This window comes from Canis aureus, chromosome 9 (assembly GCF_053574225.1).
Source record: "Canis aureus isolate CA01 chromosome 9, VMU_Caureus_v.1.0, whole genome shotgun sequence".
NCBI classification, from domain to species: domain Eukaryota; kingdom Metazoa; phylum Chordata; class Mammalia; order Carnivora; family Canidae; genus Canis; species Canis aureus.
In genome coordinates, this window is record NC_135619.1 from 71,376,267 (window position 1) to 71,392,904 (window position 16,638).

Sequence of the window (16,638 nt, forward strand, 5' to 3'; positions counted from 1 at the left end):
GGGGACAGGACTTGCACTCAGGCACCAGAGCTGCCTTCTGTGGAGGAGTGAAAGTCACATGACCCCTCAAGGAGTTACCTGGATCGGCCCTGCCCAACAGAACTCTCTGGAATGACGGAAACATTCCTCTTCTGCATTGCCAACAGGTGCAAGAGGGCTAGTGTGACTCAGAAACTGAAACTTTCTATGGGACTTAATCTTAATTGAATGGCATTGAAGCAGCCTGGTGTGGCAAGTGGACGGCTCAAGGCTAGAGCCAGGAAACCTCTAGGTAGGGTGGCCTAGTAGGGAGGCAGAGGCTATGGACACACAGGTGAGAAGAAGGGAACAGAGTCGGCAGGATGGTGACCAGCAGGCCGCTAGAAGCCTGGGCTCCCGCAGCAGCGAGTGAGAGACTGGGGGCTTAGCCCAGGGCAGGAGGGGTCAGAGAGAGAGCCGGCAGCTCCCGCTGGAGCAGACCAGTGTAGCCAGCACACAGCCCTGTTCTGGAAGACAAGCCCAGAGTGGGCATCAACCACCACCCCGGGGTCAGGACAAGAAGAGGCCCCTGGACCTTTCCCAGGCCGGGCCGCCCGGGACCAAGAAGCAATGGGGGGGAAGGAGGCAGGCGGGCCAGGGGATGGGGAGACAGGAGAACAGAAAGGAGAGGATTTTGTTTACTGCTCTGGACGAGGAAACATGAGCCTGTTTGCAGGGGAAGGAGCACAAGAGGAAGGAGACAATGGTGCAGGGAGGTCCCGCAGGAGGGGCTGGGGCGGGAGGGCGCCCGGGGGGCCGGCCAGGACAGAAGGCCACGGAGAAGCTCGCTGCTTCGTCTTCCGTCCAGGTATACAAGTGGTGCGTGTGCCTTCCCGAAAATCTGGAAAGCCCAGCAAAAGGAAGAAAGGGCAGGCCGGGGCCGGGAGCTTCCCATTGTCCCAGCAGCTCGGAGGGCGGCCGGGAAACGAGCCCGCTGAGAGCCCGGCGCAGCAGCGTGGCCGGAACCGCCACAAAGGGCCACTCCCCGAGCGGGCTCATTAGGCAGAGGAGCCGGGCCGCGCTGCTCGGGGACAGGCGGGCACATTCAGGGCCCGCACACAATCGGGCCCTTGTGGGGGTGGGGGCCGGAGCCCGGGGAGCCTCTGATTCCAAGACAAGAGCGTGCCTCCTTATTGCCTTACAAGCCGGGAGACAGAAAGGCCGATTTGGGGAGACAAAGAGTCGCTTCCCCTGGCAGTGGATGGGCTATTTTTGGAAATGGGTCGACTCTTCTCCATAGCTGCCGTCTCAGTGTCACCGGCCTTGCCTGCATCTGTCCCCTCGAACGCAGCCTAAGGAGGCCGCCACCCTGTCTGGGGCAGGCCAGCACCCCACAATGGGGGCGGGGAAGCCAGTGCCCGGCAGTAGTACAGCTGCAAAGGTGTGGACGTGGGGAGCAAGCCCAGGGTGAGGGGGGGATCAAGGGTGGGGCTGGGTGCTGGGGAAATGCTCATGCACATTTAAAGCCTGCTTTCCACTCCCACCAGGCAGCCCCGCTGGGCGTCCACGCAGCAAAGGTTAGCAAGGAGAAACACAAAAAGGCCCCTTACTGCTAACAGGAGCTCACACCACCACCACCACCACCACCCCGACCCCCACCTCCCCGCCCTGCACCCCCCCAAAGTGGCCAGGCCCTGTGGTGCCCCAGCGTGGTGCAGAGTCCACCTCTGGCCCCCCTGCCAACGGGCCATCTTAAGCTTGGGCAGCCTGTGGCTTTTCTCCTGAGCTTCCCACGGTGGCTCTGGCTGCCCAGCAGAACCCCAGGGAGCTTCTACCTACTATGCAGCCACAGTTAGGAACCACTGGTAAAAGCAAGTGTGTATCTTTTAGTAATTGTTAAGGGAAACCGGCAAGGGGGACTAGGCGAGCCCCCACCCTCAGTGGGGAGGCTTGATATGTTTTTTTTCTAAAGTAACTGAAGGCCATTTGGCACCAAATGGAGCAAATGGGATAAAGGGGTCGGGAGGGGTGCCTGGGGGCTCAGCAGTTGAGCCTTTGGCTCAGGTCGTGATCCCTGGTTCCTGGGATCAAGCTTCCCGCAGGGAACCTGCTTCTCTCTCTGCCTCTATCTCTCATGAATAAATAAATAAAATCTTAAGAAAAAAAAAAAAAAAAGGCTAGGGGGGCAGGTGGCCTAAGTGGGTTGACCACTGTCGGGTTTAAAGCAACAAGGAGCAAGCACCTCGGGCAATGCCTCTCCCCTCCCCCATTCCTCTCTCTGATGCACCCCCAGCACGTACTCCGTGCCAGGAAGACTGCCCTGAGAAGGTCACGGACCAGAGAGGGACAGGACAGTGAACAGAAGAACCTCAAGTCCAAGACCGGCGGCTTTGTCCCAGGCAGACCCCACACCAGGGCACTGGAACCCTACATACTCTCCTAGCACCAAACCCATTACCTAGTCCTACAAGAGATCAGATGGCAGAGGTAGGTAATTCCATCGGCCCTTCACGAGGACAGGCTGGCCAGCCAGGAGCCCCAGCCAGTGCTGGACAGGTCACCTCCATCACCCCAGAAGCTCAACAGGGAGACCTGCCCCCAAGCTAAGGACCAGGCACCCGGAAAGACCCCAAACCACAAATACAAGCGGATGACCGAAGAGCCAGGAGGGCAGGGCGGGAGGCACTTTCCTTGTGACTCAAGCCTCGTAGAAACTCTGAGTCAAGGGGCCAGAGAAGGCTAGGATCTCTGGGACCCTAGGCACAGCCCACCCAAGCTCCCCATCTTACAATCGAGAACATGAGGGTCCAGAGAGAGGAACACACTTGCACACAGTGGGATCGCGGGAGTGGGCCGAAGCCACTGGTTCTACCTGTGTCATCCAATGCACAGAACAGCGCTGGAGGCACACTGGGCCCCCAAACCCCCAGATGTGGGAGCAGGGGAGACTGGGCCAGGGGAGAGCCAGCAGATAACCTGGGGGCCCTGGGGAGTAAACCAGGGCCTGTTTCCCTTTCCTTCTGGCTTCCCCATCAGAGGCCTTTGCCCTTTGCCATTTGTTATTTCCTGAACTCAAAGATGAGCATCTTCCCTTTTGTTACAATGAAGGGTGCTTCTTAGAATCCATGTGTGCGTTTACTGTTGGGTCTTCCCCTCCCCACAGAAGCTGTTGTTAAGTACACAGGGCATCTGTGACTGATGGTATCTCAGGGTGGAGGAAATGCCGTGCCTGGGAAAGCCGGAAACCCCTGAGCAAACTGCCCGGAGTCCTAAAGGCACTCGGAGAACTAGAAGGGAAGGGGACCCGCCCCTTGGCCACTCGGGAGCTGGAGCCCTCCCTGGCCGCCCTGCCAGGAGCCCTGGGTCCATCATCTATCTCCGAGCTTGTGTGGCCAGGGCCCTGGTCCTCCTGGCTCATAGCCTGGGCACAGAGGGGCAGGCTCCAAAAATGTCTTTTGAGTTTCACTAAATGTGGCTGGCATGATGCTAGGAGCTTCCTCGCTCCCAGAGCAGGGAAGAGCCCTGCTGGGCCCCACTGGGATCCCAGCTGTGCTGAGGAAAAGGCTCAGAGTGGTGAGGCAAGTCACACCAGGTCATGTAGGGGTGGGGGTGGGGGTGGGGCCAGCGGCTCCAGTCTACTAGACCCTGGAAGCTTCCTGGGCACATGTGCCCAGGTGGCCCTCTCTGCCTCGTATGATTATTCATCATGCCCCTGTTACTCCCACGAGTGTCCTGCTTTGGCTTTCAACCTCTTCAGGGTGCTAGGAGCTCTGCTGGGGGAGGCGGGGGGATGGCTAAAATCAGGAGCTGAGACGAACCTCAAGGGTACAGCAGGTTCGTACAGGCAACATAGACCAGGGAAGAGGCCAGGCACGGCGGAAGGAACAGCTGGAGCCCAGGCACGAGCAGGCATTTGCCTGGCACATCTGGTTCAGTGGGGTGGTGAGAGATTGGGGAACGCCGGACCCGGGTTGGGTCACGGACATGCCTGGGCAGGGATCTGTGAAGCCCCTCCCATTGCACCTGCACCCCATCCCCCCCAAGGCCCCCCGGGGTTGGGCTTTTACTCAGGCTGTAGGCAGTTCCAGCTTTTCTGATGGGCTTTCCCTAGGATATCCAGAGTTATCTGTTAGTGGCCCTCTTAGGAACCTTCACATAGCAACACCCCCCTCCCTTTCCCCTGCTCCCCACTTAATGAATACACCTCTGTGTAAACATCATACACAGGGTGAGCCCAAGAACATTTACAGGCGAATCAATAAGGCTCCTAAGCTTTCTGCCCTGCTCCCTGGAGAGCTGGAGACCATTACAGTGACTTGTTCAAGAGCAAGCATCCACCACTGGGTGGTCCGGCTCCAAACCTGCCCAAGAACCACCTGCTCCTGCCAGCCTGTGAGGGCAAGGGAATGGGTGACAGTTACAAGCTCTAGGTGCTTGCTGGGGGGACCACTCCTGACTTTTCATCATCAAAGGAGCAGCACGTCCCTTTAGCAGACAAGCCTGTTCCTTTGGGGACGCCACGGAGATCGCCTAGTCATCCTGCTCAAGGGAGATGGAACTGCCTACTCCCTGGCTCGGAAATCCCAGAGTCATCCCTGCACGGATCCAGGTCACCCAGGATGGGGGGGGGGGGGGGGGCAGGGGGCAGAGAGTGGCAGCAGGTGTGACTGTTCTTTGAGCGGATATGGAATGAGGCTGCAGGTGGAGAGCGCAAGCCCCCCAACACCACAGGACTGCCTGACCCCTGAGGTCAGAAGTCACTGGGAGGCAGCCAGGGGCTGGGGGCAGGGCTCCAGAGCCAGCTGGCCTGGTCTGAGGACCTGCAGAGAAGGTTCTCTCCTGGGGCCACCCGGGGACGGTCTATGTTTCCTCCCCTGCTGCCCCCCAGGCCAGCCTACACCACGACAGCCACCAGACTAATGCTCCCGGACTGCCACTCCCAAGCCAGGCTGCATTATGAATCACTGTGTGCGCAGCACCCAGAACTCAGCCGGAGTAACCGCTCCATAAACTGTGCTGATGCGGCCCTTCCTGCTTGAAGGGCCAACTCTCTCGACAACCCGGCCCCACCCGGCTACCTCCAGACTCTTCTGTCCTCCACTCACACCACCACCTTCCCAGAGCTGTCTGGGGTGTCCCACCGCAAGGGTTCAGGAAAGCCCTTCACCAGCTCCCCAGGCTGGTGCTCACACACCTCCCCTACTGGGGAGCTGTCCACCTCCAGAGGTGACGCAGTCCTCCTGGACCACTCTCCTCCTGGAGGACTACTCTCCTCCTCCGGGAGGACCACTCTTCTCTCTGAATGTGAATCCCTGCAACCCGGGGAGCTCCGCCTCCTGGGGCTGGACCCGGCACAAACCCCCTGATCCAACACTCTGCTCCCGGCCTCACAGCAGCTCCCTGGCCCCAAGGCTTTTCTTCTCTGGGCTCAACATTCCAGTTCTTTCTGTTCACAGGAGGAGGTGCCTACCTGTGCCACCCAGTGCCACCCCAGCTCCCTGCACGTCATAAGAAACCCCGCAGGCCCTGGGCCCTCGGCAGCGGTGGTCAGACCCACTTGCAGGCCTTCTATTGCCTCATTCCTGCTGAAATGCTGTTCCCTTCTGTTCGAATAGGCAAGGGCTCACGTGGCTCTGACACAGAGCAGGCACAAGGCCGCCCTGGCAAGCACGTGGCAGGGGAGCCCCCAGCCCCACCCCGAGGCGGCAAATCTGCAGGGATCCAAGTGACAGAGGAGGGTCACCAAGCCTAACCTCAGAGGCCCTGGTCTAGGACCAGGGTGTCATTATCCTCAGGACAAGAGCAGAAACTGAGGCTTACAGGTTCAGTAGCTGCCAGGCTCACACAGCAGGCGGCAAGCTCAGCTTCACCCGGGGTCTCTCTGACCTGGAGCCGGAGCCCTATCCAGCAGGCTGCACTGCTCCTAAACATACCCGACACCAAGCGCTCCAGCTGGGAGGAAGACTGGCGTGTGGGAGACCCTTACCTCCCTCAACCCAAAGGCTGATAATAGTCTCCCACTTTGCAGAAGAGAAAAAGAGGCCTACAAAGTTCCTGGAACTCACCTAAGGTCCCAGGCTTCCAATTCTTTGCGATGATGACATCAACAAGCACAGGGTGGAAAATCCCCATGGGTGGAAAGCAGAGATTATGAGCAGCAGAGGATTTCCTTGCTAATCATGCTGCTCTGGGGACAATGTTACAAACCAAGTTGTGACCCAGGAGCTCAGAGGCCCGGCCACGGTGAGGGATCGGGTAGGATCTCCAAGGCAGAGGGAAGCTGGCCTGGGGCAGAACTGAGGGCATGAAAACACAAGGAAGGACTCCCTGCAAACAGAAACCTGCCCCAAGCCCACGTTCCCCACTTTATGGGTGAGCCATGTTGCCAAATGCAGGAACACAGGAGAGCAGGAATGAGGCACAGGGCCTCGCTTCCCCAGAAGAGGTGCCATACCTTTGCTACACAGGGCCAGCCTCTGGAGCTCAACCCTCTCCCACAGCCTCACCATCTCACGTCATCGGCGTACAGGTCACCAGGGCCCTGCCAAGGACCAAGCTCTGGGGGACCTTCCATTGTGGGGGCCCCATGGGAGTCTCTCTGAGCCCGACACATCCAGACTATCTGGGCCCAGTGGGGCAGCAGGCAGAGGGTGACAGGCCCAGACTCTGACACAGGGGACCCAACACCGATCCCAGTCCCCCCAAGCAGCCCCACAGGACCCAGAGCAAGTCACGGCTCTCTCCAAGCCTGTTTCCCCATCCACAGTATGGCACCAAGTGCAAGCTCTGAGCAGAATGGAGTGGGGACTGGGAAGCTCTTTGTGGTAAACTGTGAAGTGCTGGGGCCACCCTGGCCCTCCCCAGGCTTACCGGCCAGTGAGCCTCTCAGGGCCAGTCTTCCTCATGTGGACGGCCCGGTGGAAGGGGGTGGGGGGGTGGAGAAGGGCAACACCCCAAGGTCCTGGATGGAAGGTCAGGGTCAGGTTGGGGAGGGAGGGGAAAAAGCTTATCTAAACCACCCCATTGTCTTCCCTGACCTTTGCTCCCAGGCCTGCCTGGGTTTAGGAAAAGCCGTCTTATTAGTGATCCTGCCCAGGAGGCGCTGAGCCTGGAGGCCCCTAATAAAAGACCTATTCAGGGCCAGCATGCTGTCTCCCCACTGTCCTTTTTTTTTTTTTTTTTTTTTAAAGATCCATACCACCCTCACTCCATCTTCCCTTTAAACCAACAAAAATACAAGCAGGAAAACAAACCCATCTCATTTTGAGAAGCCCAAAATTTTAATCCAAACTTTTAAAAGTAAACAGGGTCCCTACAAAGGCTTTGCTGGAGGTCCTGGTTTCTCTAGGTGAGCTAAAGGGGATCGGGCTGCGGAGATGGGGGGAGGACAGAGGACGGGATGCTTACACAGGGGCTTGGGGGGAGGGGGGGTGAAAGGTGGGGGAGGGGCAGGAGAGAAACTGTTGAAAATGCTTTTGTCAGAAAATCCTCGGTTCAAGGGGGCGAACCCGACTTCCTAGAGCTTGGTGTTCACCTGCTTCAGTTTGCCCCAGTGGGAGTACAGCAAAGAGCGCTCTAGTCCAGTCTTCCCTCAGCACAACGCAAAGGGGGGGCGGGATTTGCATATGCATTCTTGGCGGCCAGGCCCAGCCCCGCCCAGGACTGCCTGGAATACAGATGGGCCACCTCCCACCGGAGCCCCGGGGCCTTTCCAGGGCACCCAGCAGGGCTGCAGGAACACCCCGCGGCTTCCAAGAGGGCTACGGGGCTCGTCAGCAGGTGCCGTGGTCGCAAACATTCAGGCGAGCTGTCTAAACAGCAGAGTTTTGAAGACAACACCAAAGTCTGTCTGGCAAGCCCCCAAAGGGGTCCCTCTTGCTTTTTTTCACGAGGAGCCTAGGGAGAAACAAGCATGACAAGGATTCCGACAACTACTGAGACGTGCTGTGTGCAGACGCTGACCTCCCTCGGCCTTCCTGGCTAACGGGGGCACTCTGGGTTTTGCCTCCACTTTGCAGAATTGCAGAGAGTGGCTCAGAGAAGTAACCTGCCCCAGAGGAAAGCAGGAGGCAGATCCGAATGCGAGACTGGGTGACCCCTCCGGGTAACAGGGTTATCAACCATCTGCTCAGTGGTCACCGATAAGGAAGTGATACTTCCCAGAATGGGAGAACTAGAGCAAACCTGGGTCAGGAATCCAGAAGAGGGTGTCACCAGTGTCTGCTCAGAGTATTGGGCAGAATGACAGAGGCCAGAGATGCAAGCCAGCCGCCAGCCTGAGCCACAGAGGAACTCCCCCCGCCCCCAACAGCCCCACCCTGGAGGAACCCCCCCCCCCCCCGCCGACCCCCAGCCTGCAGCCTCACGGGTGGCAGCCCCACCCAGGGAACTGGAGCTGAGACACTTCCAGTCTCCACTGCTTTCCCAGCCAGTGCTCGGAACCTCCCCCAGCCTCCGCCTGCTTGTCTGAAAAAGGGGATCCTACTACTTCCAGGGCTCCCTTAAGGATGATCTGAGCCCAACTGTGGAAAGCAGGAGCCCGACGTCTGACATCTGACCCCACTTTCTCCACCACGGGGTTGGAGGTTCTTTATCTTTCCCACCGCCGGCTCCCTCCTCCCTCCACCCAAAACTACAGGTCCTCCTACAGAAAAGTCATTTTTAAGAGAAGGGCCTTTCCTTGTTTCCCGGCATCCTATTCACATTGCTGGGAGAGTATCTCAAGGCCACGCCTGACTCAAAGAGACAAAACCAAACGCCAGGCTGTAGGCTGTCTGTAACTGAAATTGGTGATAGTAATGCTTATTTTGTCTTTCGCCCAACACAAAGCTTGGCCATCACAAGATGGGTGGCAGGCCTGTTCCAAGTGAGTGTGGGACTTGGGGGGCTGAGGGGTGGGCACAGACTCTCTGCAGGAAACTCTGCACCTCAAGTCCCAGCCACCCCCTGGTCCCCTGTCCCGGCATCATCCACAGCTGCCGCTGAACACTGGGCCACACGGGCCGAATCTCCTTGTCCAACGCATGAGAGGACTTCCCCACAAATACGCCGTGACCCAGGGCACCTCGGTGCCGACAGCCACTCTCTCCAAGTGTCACTGATGACGCAGCCGAAAACCAGAAACATTTCCCAGCCATGAGACTGGAGCAATCCCTCCTTGCACTTGGGAGAAACTGAGGCCCAGAAATCCGCTCCTCCTGAGGCCCCCAAGAAGGCAAGGCCAGAGAGGCTGGGACTGGGGCTCCTGACTCCCCGGGCCCAGAAACCTCAACAAATTAAGCCACCTAACTGTGAGCTGCTCCCGCTGGCCTCCAGCCCCCTGTGGTGGGAGGTGGGAATGGATACAGAGTTACAAAGGGAAACCCGAGTGGTAGTGGTAGGTTGCTAATCAGTAACAAAATATCCCTCTCAACCCAGTCCTGCTCTGAACTCCGGCTGGGGCCCCTAAATAAAGGAAAAATTGTGCTGTGCTAGCACCCCACCTCCATGGGTCTGGTTCCCACTCCAACACCCCACAGAGGCCACTTGGCCACCAAACCAAAGGGAGGGCGTCCCTCCTCTGCTCAGGCGTCACTCTGGGGAAAAGCAGTCATTTAAAGCCCAGATACATTTTCTCCGAACCAGGAAACCCTTTAAAGAAGAACCAGAAAGTGCTGTTTAATCTCCACCTTCAGGCAAATAGTTCAGGCAGCAGCAAGTGCCACCAGAACTGGGAGCCAAGCCACCAAAAATGTGGAAGAACAGGGAGGCAGGGAGAGGCACGCGTGGCAGGGAGAGCCACGGACCCGAGCGCTGGGAACAGCAGCGTCTGCTCGGCTCCACGGACCCAAGCTGGAGGCCCATCGGTCACATGGGCGTGGAAGACAGGAGCCGAGCTCCCCTGGGGCCAAAGGTCCTCCGCCCACACCCAGGCCACCTACCCACCCTGGCACTTCCTGTAAGGCGACCAACAGCTTACAAACCCCGTGGGAGCCTTTATCTCCACCCTCTAATCCACAAGGCGGGGATCAACTCCGTTCTACAGATAAGGAAACTGAGGCAGGCAGAGAAGAAAAGCCAGGATCCATTCCAAGCACCTATCCTTCTGGAAAGTCTTAGAGCCCCGGTTCGGAAAGGTCTGTCCACCCTGAGAAGTTCAGGCCTGAGAGCAAACCAGAAAGGCTCTTAGTCCTCTGGCCCAGCTGCCTGGGAGTCTCAGGCGCCCGCAGCCAGCTCCTTCTCAGCCGGCAGGCAGCGCAGGGAAGCCCAGGTGGACTCCAGAACCCCACACACGTGGCCGCTGCTCAGGATCAGGGCTGCCTGGTGTTGCTCCAAATAAGAGGGGAAATTCACCTGCAGGCAAAAGGCCTTTCTTCCCCCTGCCCACCCCCACCACCCCTACCTCCCCACCCCACCCCTCCGTGAACTTCCCGCTCCCGGACAGCGATCTCCAGGTTGGGATGAGGCGTCCCCAGCCGCCCCCACGAATACTGGTAATTCTCGGCGAGAGAAACTTTTCTGGGGTCCAGTGGGCTCCCAGCGCGGGTGCGAACTCGGAGCTGGGCAGGGTCACGCCCCCGTCGCTTGCCCAGAAAACCATCACCCACAACCCCAGCGCGGATGGGCGCGGGATCCCGCAGTCTGGGGAGCAGCTGGAGCAGGAGCTGGGTCCTGCGTGGCGGGCCACTCGGGCTTCCCTTCTCCCGAGGGCCGCGCTGCGCCGCCCGCGCCGTCCTTACCGTGCAGGCCGTTGGGGATGCTCCGGTGGTGCGGTGGCGCCGACAGGTCGTCCAGGGACCTGCGCGTGGCGACCGCCTTGCCGTCGGGGGCCTTGTGCGGCCCGGGGGGCAGCAGCGGGGGCGGGACGTGGTGGTGGTGGTCCGGGCTGCCTCCGCTGCCCGCGCTCGACGTGCTGCTGCCGTCGCCCACGTCGCGGGCCCCCGCGCCCGCCGCGCCGCCGGCCAGGGGCCCGCTCAGGCTGGCCTGGCTGTCGATGGAGCTGCGGGAGCCCGCGCCGCCGCCGCCGCCGCCCGCGCCGCCCCCGCCCCCGCCCCCCGCCAGCGCCGCGCGCTCCTCGTCCAGCATCAGCACCAGCTCCTTGAGCTCCAGGTTCTCGCGCAGCAGGGCCTCCTGGCGCGCCTCGAGCTCGCGCAGCTTCTGCTGCGAGCGGGCCACCTCGTGCCACACCGCGCCGGCCGCGTGGCGCCCGAAGCGCTGCCACTCGCGCGCCAGCTTGCGCCCCTTCTGCCGGTCGTCGTCGAGGAAGCAGCAGAGCTCGCGCAGCTCCTGGTTGTCGTCCTGCAGCCGCTGGTTCACGTCCTTGAGGCCGCGGATCTCCAGCAGGTGCTGCTGCAGCCGCCGGTTCACGTCGCGCATCAGGCCGCCGTGCTCCAGCATGAGGCCCACCTTCTCGCCCTCCGCGCGCCGCAGCCGCCGCGCCAGCTCCTCCTTGCTCCAGCGCAGCAGCTCCTCGTCCGGCACCTGGCTCAGCTCCTCCGACGCCGCCGCCGCCGCCGCCGCCGCCGCCGCCGGGGGCTTCGCCATGGCGGGGCCGTCACCGCGGCATCGCCCGCGCCCGCGCCCTCGCCCGGCCGGCGCTCCCCGCGCCCCGGCGGCGCTGGGCCGGTGCGCTCGCGGGCAGGGGGCGGCCGGGGGTGCGTGCGGGCCGCCCCGCGCCGCCTCGCGCGCCCTCGCGCAGCGTCCTCCCGGGCGGCCGGCGGAGCGCGGGGCGCGGGGCGCGGGGCTCGGGGCGCGGGGCGCGGGGCTCGGCGAGCTGGGGCCGCTGCTGCGTCGGCGGCCGCCGTGCCGGGCGCTCTCCGGGCTCGGGCGAAGCAGGCGGAGGCCCGCCCCCGGCCCAGCTCGCGGAGCCCCGGCCGCCCCGCCCACTCCGGGCGGGGAGGGGGCGGGGCGCCCGGCCGGCTCCGCCTCCGGGGGCGAGGGGCGGGCAGAGGCGCGGCCGCCCCCGACGCCCCCCGCTCGGTGCGCTCGCCCGCCCGGCGCCCTGCCAGAGGCGCGCTCCAGCCGCGGGCCCGCCCCCCCGGCCCTCCGATTGGGCGGCCCCGGGGGTGTGTGGGGGGGCGGGGCGCCCGCGGGGGCCGCCGGCCGGTGGTACGGCCCAGCCACCGGCCTCCAACCCCCCTCGCCGCGGCTCAAGTTTCTGCGCCCGGAGGACGCGGCCTCGGCCAATCCCCGGGCTACAGGGCGCTTTTAAAATGCAGGTACGGCTGCAGGGGAGGGGGGCGGTGGGAAAGGTAGGGCCGGGCTTCCCTTAAAGGGGACGCGCGGCAATGCACGCCGAGCCCCCTCCCGGGCCCGCGTCCCCCGCCCGCCTCCCCCGCCCCAGGTAAACAAACACCCCGGAGCCCGGGACAGCCCGGCCGCTCCCTCCCGGGGGCTCCGGAGTCCCGCGTAGCCCGAGATACGGCGAACAATGGGACCGGGACTCGGGGGTCGCCCTCCCCGGAGGCAGGGCGGCTCTTTGTCCCCTTCCGTGCCCCCGACTCCACGCGCGTCCCCCGCCGGAGCCTGCGGAGGGGCTGCGGCTCCGCGCGCCGGAGGGTGTCCGAGCACGGTGTGGACCCGGCCCGTGCCCCAGGGGGGAGGGCTCGGGGGGCCTGCCCCCCCCCGCCCCCGCCCCCGCGGGCTTCGGGGCAGAGGCGGGGGTTCCCGAGGCGGAGACCCCGGAGAGGATGGAGGAGGGCTTCCCACTGGGGCCTTGACGCCAGGGTCGGGGGGCGCCGGGCCGGCCCCAGAAGCCCCTCCCCACCGGCAGCCTCGCGGGCACCCGGGGTGTTGCCCCAGCCTGTGAGTCGGGCTCGCCATGCTCGCCGCCCCGAGGCGCGTTTAGGGCGCGCCTGCCGCGAGCTGGTCCGAGGGGGGGGCCCTCCCCCGGGCCCCGCAACCAGATAAAACCCGCGCGCTCGACTGCGAGCCGCCACGGCCTGGAGCGCGCGCCCGCGCAGCCGCTGAGGTCCCCATTTGCAGTCGCTCAACCCCTGGCTGGACGACCGCGTCCCCGGCACCTTCTCTACACCAGCTCGGCTCCAGGCCGCCGGGGGGCACGGCAGGGCGCGCCCGCGGAGGTCACTGCCCCCTGGGGCCGCGTTGCACTCCGTAGGGAGGAGGAGAGGGCGGGTAACAGAGCACCACGAGGCTCTAAGAAGTGCCGTGTAGGGGATTAAGACAAGCTGCTGCCACGGAAAGTGATAATCGGTTACATTAGATCCCGTGGTCAAGGAGGACCTCTGGGGAGGTGCATCTAAGCTCTGAGACCTGAGCCGAAAGGACAAAGATGAGGGGGGGAGGGGCACTCCAGGTGGAAGAAATAGCTCGTCCTGAGGCCCCAGGGTTGGCCTGTGAGCGGCCTATTCAAAGGAGGCCGGCGGGGCTGGGATGGGCCCGGGAAGGGGTGAGGGATGAGGTCAGAGCGGCCGGATCAAGCTTGATTCTAAGGCAGCTGGGAAAGCAGTAGGGGGTTAGCACCGAGCAACATGACCTGATTTGCCTTTTAAGAGGCTCCCTGTAGCCCGCTTGTGGGGAAGGGGTGGGGTAGGTGCACAGAGAGGTCTAGATTCAGTACCTCGTTCCCCACCCATCTGCCCCTCTCTCCAGGTGGATGTTCAGGAGGGGGTGGTGGGGAGTGGATGAGCCGGAGAAGCTTAGTTTTTGAGGGTGAAGCCCTAGAGGACCTCAGGGTTCCCAGAACTTGGCCCAGGTGAGCCACTGTTCTCTCCACAGGCCCAACCCCGTGCAAATGAATCCGGGTTTGGAGAGGGTTTCAGCTTACACTTGGGGAGGCGGCAAGCCACTCCCCCGTCCCAAGCCAGATCAAACAGCTCCCTGGAGGTATCCCCCAAAGGAAGCCCGTGCAGAGAGCTCCTGGAAGAGAAGAGGTGAGCAGAGGATTCATGAACCCACTAGAGAAGTTGTGGAGGTGGGTAACGCTGTACTCATGGGAATGCCCTTCCCACTGGTGCGTGGCCCCAGGTGGTTCCTCTGGCCTGCACGTCTCCAGTCTCCAGGGCCGGCAGCTTCAGCCAAACTTTCCAAGAGAAAAATGAAGCCTACATCTAGATAGGGTTTGTTTGCAGCGTCTACAGACTGTAGGACCAAGAGTCCCCCAGCCAGGACCCAAGGAAGCATTCCTAACTTCCTCCCTGGGGCAGCAAAGACAGGGCGCTTTAGATGAGGCCACCAGGTGGCCTGAGGGAGACTCTCTGCCCCCCTCGCCATGGCTGCACAGGCTGGAGCAGAACGAAATAGGATGGCAGGAGGTAGAGAGGGCCAAACTAAGACAGGGTCTTAAAGCAAGAGGGTTAGGCCAGCCAGAGCCCCCTCCCTAAGGGCCGATGTCCCTCAGGGTCCAGCAAACAGTGCCAAGCTCCCTAGTACAGCCCAACAGACCCTACCGCAAGCCATGAGCTCATAAATGCCATGTGTCTTGGTTTCTAGCTTCGTGGTCATGACAAGCTCAGCTTTGTCATGGAAATAGTAAAAGCCTGGGTGGCTCAGTTGGTTGAGCATCTGCCTTCATTTTGGATCGTGATCCTCGAGCCCCATATCGCCCCATATCCGGCTTCCTGCTCAGCAGGGAGTCTGCTTGTCCCGTTCCTTCCCCGCCCCTCTTGCATGTGCTCTGTCTCCCTCTCTCTCAAATAAATAAATAAAATCTTTAAAAAGAGAAAAAAAAATTTTTTTAAACCAGGAAAACCAAATCAAGGTTCTCTAACCCAGTAATTCTCTAGATGCCCAGTAAAAGTAGTTGGGGGTCTTTTAAATAATAAAGATGCACTGCCCACTCTCCAATTTTTTCTTTCTTCAGAATCTCCCTCCCAGTGTGTGTCCATTTAAAGCCACACAGATGTTTTTGAGAGCCAGGTGGAGTGAGAGCCAGTATACACATAATAGACCGTGTTAAAACACAGAACTTGGGAACTGATAATGAGACCACACTGGAGGTAAGCAGCCTGTCCCCCTGCTGGGAAGGAGCACAGGACCCAGAGCAGACACCAGGTGATGTTTGCTGAGTGAATACATGACCCTTCAGCACATGATCCATTGAATCTGAGCCTCTCATTTTGAAGATGAGGCAGTTGAGCCCCAGAGGGGAAAAGACTTGACCAAGGTCACTTTCGTTCATTGGTTTACTGAACACACAAACATTTAATTAGGTAGGTAAGTGTGTATACATAAGAGCATATATATGTGTAATCTTATGCATGGGCGTATTTATAAAATCCACGTAGATGCATTGTGGTGAGTACCCCAAAAAAGGTGAGTAGAACATATCATCAAGGGAGCATCCTTTTTGACTCTAAGTAGTCTCTACTGCCAACATGGGGCTCAAACTCACAACCCTGAGACCAAGAGTCAAATGCTTTACTGACTGAGCCACCCAGGTGCCCCTCCTGGATTGAATCCTGAAGAGTGAGTAGGAGTTTGTCAGATTTTGGAGGTGGGAGGAGAGCGCTGGCAATGTCCAAGTGGAGGGAACTACACATGTCCCCGTGACCTCAGACCACTCCTCGACCCCCTCTGAGCCACAGTTTTCTCATCCACGCCCTTCCCCACAGGGGAAGCCAGTGTCAAGCACCTAGCAGAGCTCTTGCAAAGCCCTGGAAAGGGAAGCTATGCCTCCCCTCCCTGCACATTCTTCCCATCCTCTGAACCAGCACAGTCTTCTGATAAGGACCTGGTACCCATTGCACAGATTCACCTGTGGGCCGTGGGAGGTACAGAAGGCCTAGAGTGGAGACCTGGCCAATCTTCTGTTTGATAGAGAGCGTGTGACAGGTGTGCAGGGAGGCACAGATCGGAGAGGGCCAGCTGCAGCTGGGAGGCTGCAAAACCAGGCAACCAGAGGCCAGGGCAGATTGATCCCCACTGGTCCCCAGGGTGGAAGGTCTGATTAGGGACCGATTGGGAGGTATCCGCGGAACCCCTCCCTCCCCAGCTAGAGCCACTGAAATCCCCTCCTCCCCCTTCAGCTCCTGACAATCCTCCGCACCATTGCCATGAGGAGCAAGGCAGGTAAGAGGCTCCACCACAAGGGAAACTGAGTCAGGGGAGCTCTTTGCAGGACTACATCTCACACTTAAAAACGTTATTATTTTGTTTTATTTATTTGAAAGACAGCATGAGCAGGGGGGAGAGGGAGAAGCAGACTCCCCGCTGAGCAGGGAGCCCAGGGATCATGACCTGAGCCGAAGGCAGACACTTAACCTACTGAGCTACCCAGGTGCTCCTAAAAACACTATTATTAGGAACTATTATAGGGGCACCTCACTGGCTCAGTCGGTGTGACTCTTGATCTTGGGGGTTGTGAATTGGAGCCCCACACTAGGTGTAAAGATTACTTAAAAATAAACTCGTTAGGGCAGCCCAGGTGGCTCAGCAGTTTAGCACTGCCTCCAGCCCAGGGCCTGATCCTGGAAACCTGGGATCGAGTCCCATGTCGGGCTCCCTGCATGGAGCCTGCTTCTCCCTCTACCTGTCTCTCTCTCTCTCTCTCTCTCTCTCTCTGTGAATAAATAAATAAAATCTTTAAAAATAAATAATAAAATCTTTTAAAAAATTAAAAATTAAAAAAATAAATTCTCAAAAGAGAAAGGTTAAAAAAAGGAACTGTTTTATATTACAACCAACAGGGACACAGCAGGAGCCTGGCAGCCTCTGCCCAGCCTAGGAAGTCACTGCCACTTT

General features: G+C 60.3%; 1 protein-coding gene and 1 long non-coding RNA gene across 2 annotated transcripts in view; one reads left to right on the forward strand and one right to left on the reverse strand.

Annotated features, from left to right (window-relative positions):
• CCDC85C (coiled-coil domain containing 85C) overlaps positions 1–11,515 on the reverse strand; it is a 77,288-nt gene extending 65,773 nt beyond the window's left edge. The window contains exon 1 of the mRNA XM_077910570.1: positions 10,677–11,515. Coding sequence (XP_077766696.1) covers positions 10,677–11,481 — 805 coding nt within the window. The 5' untranslated portion in view covers positions 11,482–11,515. The remainder of the gene's footprint in view (positions 1–10,676) is intronic.
• Positions 11,516–11,991: 476 nt separating this feature from the next.
• LOC144321129 (uncharacterized) lies at positions 11,992–16,347 on the forward strand. The gene is made up of 3 exons (XR_013386856.1): positions 11,992–12,155; positions 13,675–13,870; positions 14,759–16,347. It is a non-coding gene; the product is annotated as an uncharacterized LOC144321129 (long non-coding RNA).
• The last annotated feature ends 291 nt before the right edge of the window (positions 16,348–16,638 follow it).